The sequence below is a fragment of the Nannobrachium achirus genome, assembly GCF_963921795.1.
Source record: "Nannobrachium achirus genome assembly, chromosome: 16".
NCBI classification, from domain to species: domain Eukaryota; kingdom Metazoa; phylum Chordata; class Actinopteri; order Myctophiformes; family Myctophidae; genus Nannobrachium; species Nannobrachium achirus.
Genome location: NC_137823.1, coordinates 20,302,617 through 20,317,260, shown reverse-complemented (window position 1 = coordinate 20,317,260; position 14,644 = coordinate 20,302,617). Strand labels below are relative to the sequence as shown.

Here is a 14,644-nt window from a genome sequence, read left to right as displayed (position 1 = left end):
AGACACTTTTTCTTGTTTTTATTTTTTTGAATTTGTTTGTAAACAACCACTGATCATAGGTGTGATGTTACTGAAGCCAACAATAAAAGGCTAAAGAGAGATTTCTGCCTGAAAATGTATTCTTCACAAAAATGCATTTTTCTCAGCTTTATGTTCTCAAAGAGCTGTTTTTAGGCCACATTCTGCAGCTTCTAGCTAATGAACAGAACAAGATAAAAACTCGAAATCTTTTTCTGTTGCAAAGTAGACATTCTATTCTTCGTTGCCATATAATTGTTGTCTTTATAGTCGAAACCAAATTTCTCCAGTAGGCCTTCAAAGATGAGCGACAATTCTCAATTTAGCTGGCAGTGGATTGAGCTTTTTGTTCAATTCTGTGGCAGTAAAAGAGTTAATATGCCTTAATACATTATAATTGCACTCTATAACTAAAATGGAACAATTTAATTTATTTTATAAATAGTTCATCTTTTGCTCAATGGGACAAACACCGTCACAAGCCCTCCTCATATCATAATGGTAAATCCTCAGCCTCTGCAGGCAGTACTAAGGCTTGCCTTGTGTGTCTCTTGTGTTTTGCTTCCCCACTGTCACCTACCCATGACCCCAGTTTGGGTCGGGAACCATAGTTTGAGAACCGCTGCTCTATAGGCTATAGATGTACAGGTTATCCATCCATTATAAGATTTGCATTTAAGAAAGCCATATAGCTGGTCAATTCTCAACAGATTTTTTTAATTCAAAGTACTATAAATCAGTGAAGCTTGGTGTGGTTATAAATCATGTTTTAATTGTCCCTCCATCAAACAATCAAGCGTAAACGTCACACATAGCTGGTGAGGACACATTGTGGCATGGGTCTATCTCGAGAGGACGCAATAGTATCTCGTGGCTACGAGTTACTACGTCGTGGGGACGGGATACTATCTTGAGGCCACAAGTTAAGTTTTCTTTTTTTTTCTCTCTCTCAGTGGCCACTCCAGGGCTCCGTAGAAAATAGACTTGTATTGAATGTAACAAAAATCACTCCCTGCCGCTATAGAGGATAATCAGCTGTGCTTATCACTCATAGACTCAGATATTGAACAGTATCAAGGGGCAATTTTGCTTGGTGTCACACTCGATGGACAGTTAACATGGGAAATACACAACGAAAATATTGCTCTTCCGAGCACAGATCTCCACCAGGCCAGCCGACCTGGTGGCGCTATAAGGCCGGATTTAGACTGCAGTCAAATCCAGCCCAAATCCGATTTGGTTGTCAAATCCGATCTTTTGGCCCGAGTTTTCACACAGCATTTGCAAGTGACACAGATCTGATCTGTGCGTTCAGACAGCGTCAGCCCAAAGCTGCCCTGCGGCGACATGTATGCCATGGTTACCGTGGTAACGGCGTAGGCGTCATGACGTTGCATCACTACGTCGGCGCTAGTTGATCACGTTCAGGAAATGCGACATAATAGACTATAGTAAACACACGTTACAATATAGTTTTTCTCTCTTCTTTTCTTTACTCTTGTGTTTCGCTCTTCTCTCAGGTTTTAACTGTTTAGCTCACGTGTTTTCTCTCTTCTCTTTTGTTTTTCTCATGTGCTCAGTGCGCTGTAATCAAATAGTAAATACTTGCGCTCTGTAATGATGTAATTTACAGCCGCGCTCGGGTCGCGCAGCAAGTGACGCTTGGCCAGTTTGATGTGACTTGCATATAACTCTCTGGGGTGGATGTGGTTGCTGCTTTCAGACTGGAGTCAGATGTCCTCAGATCCGATATGGATCGGATTTGAAACCACCTCTGGATGTGGTTTTTCAAAATCGGATTTCATGTGACATGCATGTGACCTGTCTGCATTTAGACTATTTAAAAAAAATCGGATTACACTTTTGATTTCAGTGGCAGTGTAAAGCAGGCCTAATAGGCCAATTTGAAAAGGGTGGCATGTTTTCTTTGCAAATCTTAGACCTTTCATGGCAATCGGACGCTGCATGCATGATTTGAGGCATTGTGGTCCAAAATAGCAGTAATAGCAAAGAATGTGTTTTACATAAGTTGGCCTCCTGGTGGCGCTATAAGAAACAAATGAGAAAAATGGGGAAAAAAATTGCGTACAAAGTTTGACACTTATCGGTGGAGTTATAGGTAAAAACACAAATCGGCCTGTTATAGCGCCACCATGAGGCTGATTCGAAAAATTTGAAGTGGCATTTCTTCCTCGGCCTAGTGGGAATTTGCGTGCACAATTTCACGAAAACCTCACACTGCGTTTATGATTTTTGGAAGCCAATCTTAGCCAATCAGGATGGAATATGGAAAATTGGACAAATCCACAGAAGGAGCGAATACACTTCCCGGCAGCGGCACCTGCCGCGGCGTCGCCGGAACTGCCGACAACAGCCGCGGCAATGATTCCTATGCCGTGGCAAGCCGGAAAATGCATTCGCTGTCCCTCCAAATCCATGCCGATCACATGACTGTAGAGATACTGTGTACCGATGTGCGTGACAAAATCTGTAGGAGTACTGGCCAAAAGATAGTTTAATGGTACTAGAACAGGTCCATGTAAAAATGTGGGGCAGAGATTCTGAATTGGCATCCAAGGAGTGTGTTTGCAAAGTTTGGACGGACGCACGCGCGGGGGGGCAAAAACATAGGACTATTTTGTCATAGTAAGCAACCAGTTTGTCTGTACTCACAAATACAATATGTGTGTGATAGTCATAATCATACCAGGCAGGCTACAAGGCTACAATGGTTCAAGAAAAACACAGAACAAATGCAGTATGCAATGTACCGGTATGTAATGTATAGGGCAATTATTATATGGAACACGCTACCAACTATGATCACTGAAGCACCCAGTAAGGCTATTTTTAAGAGTCTCTTTAAAAACCCTCATTTTAGTTTAAATTAACTGACCTGTAATGTAATAGATTGTTAATGCTGTTGTTTTTTTTATTGGACTTTTATTCTGCCCTACAAAGGCAGAGTGCAGTAACTACGTTTTTGGACACACCAACTTATTTGTGTAGCCCAAAGGTCATATTGGTCTTCATGATATTGGGTGATGAACAATTACCTCAAGAACAGATATAAAATCAGTGTAATATCACTTATATGCCTATATCTCATTTGCCTGATCAGTTGTAACACTTTTAACTACATTTTTTCTGGTGAAATTTCTGTTTTCCTTTCTAAGACTACATATTTGTATTGTGTTGTGTTATGTATTTTGTATTATACTTTGTATTGTTGTGTTTTTTTGTGGACCCCAGGAAGAACAATGGGGATCTGTATGAATAAAGAGTAATATTCCATAGGGCTGGACCAATTATGGGCAATTATAATGTATTGGTAAGGAACTACAAATCAATTCATCTATTTTTATCCCTTTCTATGAATATATTGATTATCAGGCCCAGTCAGATCATTAATTATTTCCTAAGCTCAATGATGAGTCCCTCCGAATGTCAACTACCATGTAGCACATTAGTGTTGTGTTAAATTTGGATTTGGATTGAAATGGAACAGATGCCATGCTGCTCTGCTGGTCCAAATTCACACCTTAAATCTCCTCATGTCCAAGAGATAGAGACATAAGTTAACTTCAGTCTATATGGTTTTAGAACTGGACAATCTACCAACATGGCACTGGTGGAGGTTGTTGAAAAACTGACCACAGCAATTGAAAATGAAGACTACAAATTAGGTATTTTTATAGATTTAAAAACATTTGACACAATAAATTATGATATACTACTGGAAAAATGGAAAGATATGGAATTAGAGGGATTGGGCTAAATTGGGTAAAAAAGTTACATTGAAAATAGACAGCAATATGTTCAAATTGGTGAACATAAGTCTCATAGCAAAGAGTGTTGGTGTCTTAGGTAAAACAAGAGACATTCTAAACGACACGTCTCTGCTAACCCTGTACAACACGCTTATACTACCTTATCTATCTTACTGTGTGGAAGTGTGGGGAAATACATACAGTAGTAATCTACATCCTTTATCCATATTACAAAAGAGGGCAATCAGAATAGTACATAAGGTATGGTACCATGAACATACAAATAATCTATTTTTGAGGTCTTGTACATTGAAGCTTCCTGACCTACAGTAGTTGAGTTCAAAACTGCTCAACTAATGTTTACAGCAAGAAACAAACTGCTCCCACCGAACATTCTTATTCATTTAATCATTTATGCATCGTTATCTATTCATTTATCTTATTATCAATATTATTCTCGTTATCATTATTACTAGAAGGTCAAATTGTATACTCTTATAACAATTTCTTATTCCTGAATTGCCATTGTTGATGTATATGGAAATTCCCTTTATCATGTTTCCTTTATCTCCATTTATTGTATTTATTCTCTTGTTTTTTTTTTCTTTTCTTCATTCTTTTCTCATATCTGCTATTAGGCCGATGTATCCTTAAATTTTAAACACTTCAACAACTAATCAATGTAATTACTCTGGATAGGCAGGATAGGCATTCATAAGCTTTCAGCTTCAGCCTATTCCTTTTGATCACCTGTAACAATGACTAAGTGGATGTATGACCTGTATAAATGTATGTGAGTGATCAAATAAACTAAACTAAACTAAACTAAACTAAACTAAACTAAACTAAACTAAACTAAACTAAAACTGAAAAAATGTGTTTCACTTTAAAGTGAGTGAGTACATTTACAATATGCTTGTATTAACACTCAGCTGTAGTATTAACAGAAAAAAGAATCTATATGTGTGTGCGTGTGTATAAAGGTCATAGGCTCAACATAACCTTCTGGGGAGCATGAAGGTGCACAGTTCAGACATCAGAGTGGTACACCAATAACTATTTTCACACTTTCACACAACAAGTGTTGATTTTGTGGACTAACATTATGACAAATGTTTGTTAACTATCTTTTTTTCACGGATGAAAACAAAATAAAAACAAATATAATAATATATAGCTAAGACTTAATATATTGACAATTTTGTCAACAAATAACACCTAGACTAAAATATTACAGAGGGTCTGGTGGAGAGATCCAGTGGAACTTAAAGAAAAGTCATTTTATGTTTGGCTGAGCTCGGGTGTTGCACTCTGAAAATAGCAGATCTACAAGCTCCCAACGTGTCGCACTGTGCACACACTTGTAGATCGGCTATTTTCAGCATGCAACCAAGTGTAAAATCAGGCCCGACGCCATCAAGGCCTGCCAAATTCCATTTTCCTCTACAAAATCAACTTTATATTTAAAGTAATATGACTAAAACAAATTTACTTTTTATTCAAAAGACTAAAACTAAATCAAGAATTTGCTGTCAAAATCAACACTGTTTGAAACCAAGAAATCACCTTGACAACGACTCACAACTTCATCAAACTCACCCTGAGTCTGTCTTCCCTCCGTGTTCCCAGTAATGGCCTCCTGTGGTCCAGGGACGATGTCAGTGACATTGCCCACGCTCTCATAGATGTGAACCTCACCGTCCTCAGTGTCATCCCTCGTCTGGACTCTTCTTTTTTTATATATCACTGTCTGTGTTGGGTCTGGCGTGGCGTAAATACTTTTAGACATCTTACGGGGATGAGAGATCTTGAAAGTACTGACAACTAAATGATCTGTATCATGCTATGTTAACTACTAGATAACCTGTTCAGCAAAATGTGATCACCAGCCTGTTGCTGGTTGGGCGCAAATCTGTAGCAATAAGGAAGACTGTGAGACAGAAATGCACACACGCATGCACACATGCGGTAGTGGCCCCGCTCTCAATCACCTTGAGGCACGGGTGCCTCAGGGGAGGGTGATCACTGGCACCAGGGGCGCAGCCAGAACAGAGAAATAGGCTGGGCCTGGCAACTTCAGGGTGGGTGACATGTGAATGAATGTACTGCAGGTACAAGTGTGTGTGTGTGTGTGTGTGTGTGTGTGTGTGTGTGTGTGTGTGTGTGTGTGTGTGTGTGTGTGTGTGTGTGTGTGTGTGTGTGTGTGTGTGTGTGTGTGTCTCTAAGTAAATATTAGGCAACCATTTAATGCTGTTGCGTGTGAGTCTTACTGGCACATTATTAGTAGTGTGGGGCCTTAAGGGGAGCAAATGCACACTATAGTGGGAAATTATCGAGACAGGAAGAAACAAGCTGTGGTCTCAGAAAGCTGAGAGGTGTTAATAACGCATCCTGACTGTACTGATGCATAAATGTGCACTTGCATGTCTACTGTATGCACTTGCAAGCTGGGATGTTTCAGTGTATTATACTGTAAAGGTTAAGATGATTTACTGACTGACTGATTATATTTGTTTTTATTACATGGTCCTGTATCCTGCTATCTCTCTGTCATGTCCACACTCTAATTACAGTGTGTGCGTTCTTGTACCTTTATGTCCATGTAAGGTTTACTTGCAGTGGTGTAATGTAACTAAGTACAGTACATTTATTTAAGTACTGTACTCAAGTACAATTTGTGGTATTTGTACTTTACTAAACTTATTTTCAATACTTTTACTTCTACTCTACTACATCTCAGAGCCAAATATTGTCCTACTTTTACTCCACAACATTTATTAGTTACTTTGTAGATTTTGATTATTATTATTATAAAACATACATTAACCACTTCAGGCCTATGCACATTTCGGCCATGCAGCTCATTTCGGCCAGCTAGCTCACAATGCATCGCATTGTGAGCTACATAATGAGTACTTTTACTTTTGGTACTTTAAGTACATTTTGATGCCAATACTTTTGTACTCTAGCACATTTTGAATTCCTTTCTTTTACTTGTAAGGGTGTCCTCACACCAAAATACCTATGAGAGTGGAATCCGTGTTCCGCCAATGCATTTCAATGAGAATTGAGCGTTTTTTGCAGAAATCCTCTGCTGGCATGAAACCGCTTCACTCTCATTGAAATGCATTGGCGGAACGCGGATTCCACTCTCATAGGTACTTTGGTGCGAGGGCACCCTAACAGAGTACTTCTCCATTGCATAATTGATACTTTTACTTACTTAAGTAGTACTTTTTCCACAACTCGTTATTTGTGCCTAAGAGAGTGTGTGTCTTGATGTTTATGTTGTGTTTATTGTAACTACCTACTATCTGGTCTGCACATTGTCCAATGGTTTCGTTTTATTTGTATTTTTCTTTTTTTTGCTTCATTTGACTTGACTTGACTCATAAGCCGCCCTATTTAGAAACCGCATGTTCTCCCCGTGTCTCCTAGGGTTGATACCCTAACAAAAACATGCAGTAATCCTGGTCTCAATAATGCCTCCCCCTGGCCAGCCGGGGCGCTTGATGGAGGGGAAAGGAACTGGTTGGAATAACGTGTTCCTTCCACGCGCTACGTCCATCCCGGGGAAATCCCCCCTGTCAGGTGAAAAGAAACAACTTTGACTACTCATGCATTGAAGGAAGCATGAGGTCAGTCCGTTGTCTCCCCAGGCGCGGCAGAGGGAGAGCAGAGCCCAGGATTACATAGGCAATTGGCACTGGGTGAAAAATGGGTTGCAAAATCGTGGGATAAAAATTATAATAAAAAAAAAAAAAAAGAAACCGATAAATACCGGGTGCGCTGAGGAGATACCGGCAAGCGACTATCGTGTTTGACGCATGAATAACGATCAGCAGGTTATTAAGACATTTTCGCTCTTGCAAATTGTGCGCCAAGCGGACAGAAGAATTATTCATGGGTGTTTTTCCCCGAAGTGCGGATGGTGTGGCCGCAGTTTTCGGCCAGTAGGTAAATTCACCAATCAAAAGCTTGTCTGTCATTCCCTTTAACTGGCATAATCCCGTTCTTGAAGGAGGATGAAGGGGCTAATGTGTCATATATGAAGCGTCAGCGTTAGTTTATGCAGGACATGGGAGTCAAGTTGCTGCTCAGCTGTAGTCAGATGTGTGTCAGCTCTGTTCTCATACCTCATTAACATATCTGCTGGTCATTATGTCACATGACTGCCATACTCCAATCAAAGCGCTCAATCAGTAGGGAAGGCTCCTTTAAATATGGCTTGCTTCTCTACCAATGCTTAGTTTCCGAAGCTTCCCCCCCAGCCTCCACCTATTTGCACGATCAGTCTGGCTAAGTTCAATACTTGGTGATTGTCTGATTAAGTTACATGTCAATGTGGTTAAGCTCAAGTACTGTGATCTTGACTAAGTTTCATGTCAATGTTGTTAAGCTCAATACTGTGATTTTGACTAAGTTCATGTCAATGTTGTTAAGCTCAATACTGTGATTTGACTATGTTACATGTCATGGTTATTGCTATAGCATGCTCAGAAAAGCCTGCACAAAATTCAGGGAGCATCTCCGAACGCGGAGCCATTCAAACGCCAAGATTAACTGATTCCATGTATGCAATAAATGGTTAAATCTGCTTGACCTGTATTCAATTTATGCAATAAATGGTTAAATCTTCTTGACGTGAATGTTCCTGCCTAAATTGCACATAAATGGACAGACAGTAATAGGCCTATAATTCTCCCTTAGACCCTGTTTTCTTTGTTTATTCCCATATCAGTGATATCACACTCAATATCTCACACTCAATAATATAAGGTCTGTTTTATTAGAACCGACATTGTGTATAGAGAAAAAAAGGCGAGAGAGAGAGCGAGCGAGAGAGAGAGCGAGCGAGAGAGAGAGAGAGAGAGAGAGAGAAGCATCGCTGTGTGTGTGTGTGTGTGTGTGTGTGTGTGTGTGTGTGTGTGTGTGTGTGTGTGTGTGTGTGTGTGTGTGTGTGTGTGTGTGTGTGTGTGTGTGTGCGGCAATAAAGAGAGAGAGAGAGAGAGAGAGAGAGAGAGAGAGAAGAATGCTATAATACTTTTTTGTCATGTCAACATATGTCATTTGAGAAGGACTCATGTCAGCGTGGCAGTGTGACATATGCTCGTTGAGTGGGAAATGGAGGTATAGGCCAATACAGCCTTTTTCTGGCACCAAAATTGCAATATAGGCCTAATAATTGATTCAATCGTTGCATTGGCTGATTTAGTTTGATATTGATAACAGTAATAATGTCCACATTCGAATCATTATTTAGACATTCACATTTGTAAAATTAGCCCAAAACTGACAGAGATATAAAGGAATAGGCCTATAGCTGTTGTTTAATTCATATGGTACAGCGCTGTGGCGCCGCAGCCACCCACGAGGGCATTAACATGTCCTCGGCTGTCCTCGCACATAGCCTACTGTACATAGCCTACACATATGTGTGTGTCAAAAAAAACATATTTAGACCTAAAAGCTGTCAACATGCCATGATGTAGTGCTTCAAGAGCTTATAACTCTGTTTTTTTTTTGGCGCGACACTTCGCGATCACGCATCTAAAACAAAGAAAAACAGCAGATTGATTCCTCATAGATCGGTCAATTATGAAGCAATTTTAAAAATTGAAAGAGATCCATCCATGCTCCAGTAAATTTGCTTTCCATGCCGACATCAGCTGTGGTTCAAAAGACAGCGGGTTGAGGTTGAATTGAGGGTATTATATATGGTTCATTTGTTCCGCTTCCCTCTCCAAAATGGACTGCCCATTATGGGCACCTGGCACTGCTGCAGCATAATAAATCCGTGAAGTCGCATATTAGCCTGATTTTGTTTGATATGGAGACAGAACAATAATGTACACATCCCAAGGTGTGTGCGTGTTTTTTTTAATCGGACTATAACTGTGAGGAGGAGGCGCGAGGCAGGGGCGGTAACATAGGGTACGCCTGGGAGCTCAAGCGTACAGCTATGAGAGCCGGGTCTTTTTGGACCGGACCGTATTTTTGTCTCTCTTTTTTCCCCCAAACAGCGCTATAGTCCCAACGTTCCCATCGACTTGCTGGAGGTCGCCGCAACCCCCTTACACATGCTAATTGCTTCTAATCTAATACACAAGTATGTCTGTGCTAAACATGTTCAACCGGTTCTTAATGATTACATGTAGCCTACTCAAGTAGCCTATAGTAAGCCTACTTTATTTTTCTTATTTCCAAGTTTCAATAGCCTACTTTTACTTCGACTCCACTACATCTCAGAGGCAAATATTGTGGGCTACTTTTACTCCACTACAAATATTTGAAAACGGTTAGTTACTTTGCAAATTCGATTATTATAAAGGCATAACCACTTCAGCCCTCAGCCCTACATTTGGGCTATTTGAAGATACAAGCTCACAATGTGACGCATATTGTGAGCTTAGATCTGCTAAAATATTTTATACAAACAATTATTGTGAAGACCTGTCAAATCAAATGGGACATTCTGCATAATGACTACTAGGCTACGTTTTATTACAGCGTACATTTTGATTACCCAAAACGTCATTACTCCAGGAGGCCTACATTTTGAACATGGGACTTTTAACCGAGTATTTTACTTAAGTAAAAGAAAGGGGCGGGGTCAAAAACGAGCACCCAGCTCACTATTGAAACTTCATCGCCCCTGGCGCGAGGTGCGATTGTGACTGTGTGCCGTGTGTGCCGCTCAGGCCTATATTTAATTTCTCCTCATTTCTAAAGCGATTTTTAAAATAAAATAAAAACTCCATGACCCTGTGGAATTCTACTTTCCTTTCCGACACCAGCGATGGGTCTAGTCTACTGTGCACAAATTACAGCAGGCGAAAATCCGCTCATGCCAACCTATAAATAAATAAAATAAAATAAATCCCCATATTAGCGTGATATCTTTCATAGGGGAGCCACGACTGGTACAGAAGAAGGAATGGGTTTTTTGTTTTGTTTTAATCAGACCAGAATGAAGAAATGAATAGGCTATATATCTGCTGTTTTTTGTGTGACTGTGAAGCAGCAAGGCTGCACGCCCAGTCTCACGTGGGCATAAACATGTCATTTAGCGCATAAAAGGCGATCCAAGCACGTCTAAACGGTATGCTTTATTTTTTATAAAATCGACCATCATAATAGCACTGGACGCATAGTGCCGGTTGATTTAAATAATGTTCCCTCCCCCTGCATTAAATATGCTTGCGACACTAAAACATAATGGTCAGCGCGCTCAGCACGCATTTTATAATAGCAAAGAACGCATATGAGGGTGGCACTCGCCGATAATGGCCGATTCGTACTATGCATACACAATCAATGTGGGAATTAATTAAGTAACCAAACATGCTTGTTTAGTTGTTATCATAATATGCTTGTTTTATTGTTGAAGAAAATTACCTAGAGTACATAAAATATCTGCACTAATACAGTTATGACAACAAAAGGAATACCTTTTAGAATAAATGACCAATGGTTCGTATATGATTCATATACAGATCAATCTCGAAAAATTTGAATATTGAGTAAAAGTACATTTTCTTTAAACTTTCATATATATATTTTTTTAAACTTTCATACCTTCTAGTATACATTGCACATGCAGTGAATAATTCTAAACCTTTTTTGTTAAGATTTAGAATTTTTATGGAATACAGCTCATGAATATCAAAAGTCTCAAAAACAAGGATTTATAATAGAGACATTAATAGAGGATTTGGGGTGCTAGGGCATCTGTAATGCTTTTTTGCACAATATAAAAATGTTTTATCTGTGTGTGTGTGAATATATATATATATATATATATATATATATATATATATATATATATATATATATATATATATATATATATATATATATATATATTCGTTTGAGATTCAGTTAGATTGAGACCAGGAGCGCTCGTTGTGCGGCGCGGGGCAGAGCAAGCAGTGGCTTTGATCCACACACGCTTTGATGTGCCCACCTGGGTGACAACCCAAAGCAGCCGGAGCGTCGGCAGGATAGTGCCTCACCCCACGGAGGTTAGGGTTAGGGTTAGACATAGTTTTACTGAGGTTAAGGTTAGGGTTAGGGTTAGGTTTAGGCATAGTAAGCTAATGGCTAAACACAGTTGAGCTAGGCTGGTAGGTAAACAAAGAGGGGTCGCAGACGTTGAAGTGACGTCACCGACTTCACTTCAATCTTGTGGTGATTACGCAGAATTACACAGGTGTGTTGATACGTGACTATCAAAGTGAATTGATCAGGTGGTGGTAGGGGGGTGTGGTGAACTACAAAACGAGCGCTCCTACCCCAATCTAACTGAGTTACCCAAACTAACTGTAACACACACACACACACACACACACACACACACACACACACACACACACACACACACACATATATATATATATATATATATATATATATATATAAAATGCTCTCAAAATGGTTGTTTAAGGGCAGAAGGTGGATGCCAATGCTTTTCAATGGGAATGGAGTGGTTGTACCCGAAAGCAAGTTAAAACAATCAAGACTAGAGAGCCTGGTGGATTAACGTCACCACAAGTTAAAGGGGAGAACCACCCATTTTCAATATTGAACTATATCATTAATAAACCTTTGAGTTGTTATGTGGAAATAACCAACAAACCCCCACATCAATCCTCCAGTTCTAGGCAACACAAGGGGGGGAAGGGGAGGGGGGGACATAACAACTCAAATGTACATTAATTACATAATCCAATGTTGAAAAATGGGTGGTTCTGCTTTTTAACTGCATGGATGACCTGTTCCATTTGTAAAAAAAAGCAAAGATTGGTGTTTATCTCAAAGCATTGACACAAAACCAACTGGTTGAGCTTTCTTCTACCAGGTGGCCAGGTGGGTGTTACTGTTTTGTGGACTCCACATGCGTGATGATATTCTGGACCCAGGCCTGAGATGGGTCAGTGCAGACCTTCATACCATTCTTCATGGTGAACCTGGAACAGACACACATAGAGAGAAGATTTTCATCAAATCAGTAAATCAGTTGCCATCAGCTTCCAGACTAAATGCATTCCAATGGTCCCATTTGCATTGTTCAGGGGTAAGACTGTGGCAAGACTTGGCCTTGGTTTGTGGCAAATTATAGATTACCTTTTTACATAACATTAAAATGCTCTTATTTTGATCATAACACCCGATATACTGTATATATATTTTTTACAAGCATTAACATGTCTATTTTGGTCTTAAGACACAATTGATTTTTTTTTAACATAACATTACAATTAGTATGTTCACTGATTTACTATGACACTATGGCACATTGGGAGTCCACTATTAGTCCACGCCATGCAGGGCGAGTGTTATGGGCGAGTGTTCCGCACCGTGGGTCTAGCAGTCCGCCACCCCACATATATTTGGGGTGAGCGTTCCGGTTACTTCCCAACATTAACTGACAGCATTTGACATCTTGGTATCTTCTTGACCATTGTGTGAAAACACAATTCTGAATTCTGAGTCTATATGTGAACTGCATTATTTATTGGTACAATATAGTGAGTATAAGGTGCAAGACACACAGCCTTTGTGCAATTTGCAACAATCTACCCACTAAGAGAGTGTCCATCTTTTACATATTTTAAGGTCCAACTAAAAGGATGGATCATGAACAATCAAACGTGAACATTTTTAAAAAGGCTAAAATATTTGAGTTTTCCTGAATCTCTAGTATTTTGTCAAAACTAGGGCTTTTTTAGTGTTGATTTTTCTCTTCAATTTGTATCCTTTTAACTAATATTCATATGTGCTCTTTTTGTAACGTTGCTTGTTTTTTGAATGGGGACTACGGATGAAATCCGGTGTAGGCTATATTTACACAACATTGCATGTGTGGTGTTCATCGATTATGTGCTGTCCCTCCCAGATATAAATGTATGAATGAATGAAATAAGTGAGGTGATACTCACACGACGCCGTCGGTAGGACAGTGAATGTGTGTGCGCTGGAAGGACACCACGCCGACCTTAGGCAGGCGTGCTGCGCGATACGAGTAGCAGCACTCAGCTGGACCGACTGCATTGTCTGGGAGAGCCAGGCGAAGAGACACAGACAGTTATGTAAAGTAACTAAGTACATTTACTCAAGTACTGTAGGCTACGTGAGTACAATTTTGAGGCTGTATACTGTATCTTCAATAAAATGGAACACTGTTGCATCATTGCCAATATGTGGAGTTTGGAGACAGAAGGTATGGTGCGTACCGGTTTGTCTACCCTGTACAGGAGTGAATATCCACAGAAACACACAGAAACACACCGGCCAGACGCATGGTCAGGACCCCACCGCACTGATGACCCGTCTAGTGTCATTTTTCAAAGTGTGACAGACTTCTATCGAACTGCTAAAACATCTGTGGCTGTTGTGATGTACTGTCATGTGACTGTCGACGGAGTGCACAACAAGAAAAGGTTTACATAAAACCACTTAAAAGAAAGCAAGTGTTCATAACAAGTTTGTGTGAACCCCTTTTCTGCATACAGATAGGGTTTGAATCAGTTCAGTTGTCATCAGCATGGTACACGAAAGATACCTGAACAACGAAATAATAACGAGCAGGCAGTGGCATGCAGTGTAACAAAACAACAAAAGTTTGATTGTCGTAAAAATTGTTAAAACTGGGACAGACAAGTCAATACTTACTACTGTTGTCTGCCAGGACATCCAGAGATGAGAACAGCAGCACGCAGACCACAAGAATAACTGGTACCTTCTTCATCCCCATCATTAATAATGTTGTTAGTATTATGGTTGTAGTCTTTCACTCTATACCGGTTAAGATCTATCTACCTTATCTGTTTCACTATCCCGTAGTTTCAGTATCT

General features: G+C 39.9%; 1 protein-coding gene across 1 annotated transcript; it reads right to left on the bottom strand.

The window, feature by feature from the left end:
• Positions 1 to 12,663: 12,663 nt before the first annotated feature.
• Positions 12,664 to 14,644, bottom strand: LOC308300382 (C-C motif chemokine 4-like; the record flags this gene model as incomplete). Its single annotated transcript, XM_080744199.1, has 3 exons — positions 14,463 to 14,644; positions 13,730 to 13,844; positions 12,664 to 12,757 (listed from the first exon to the last, which is right to left on the bottom strand). The coding sequence occupies exons 1-3, from the start codon at positions 14,545 to 14,547 to the stop codon at positions 12,664 to 12,666; spliced, it is 294 nt and encodes a 97-aa protein (XP_080600325.1). The 5' UTR covers positions 14,548 to 14,644.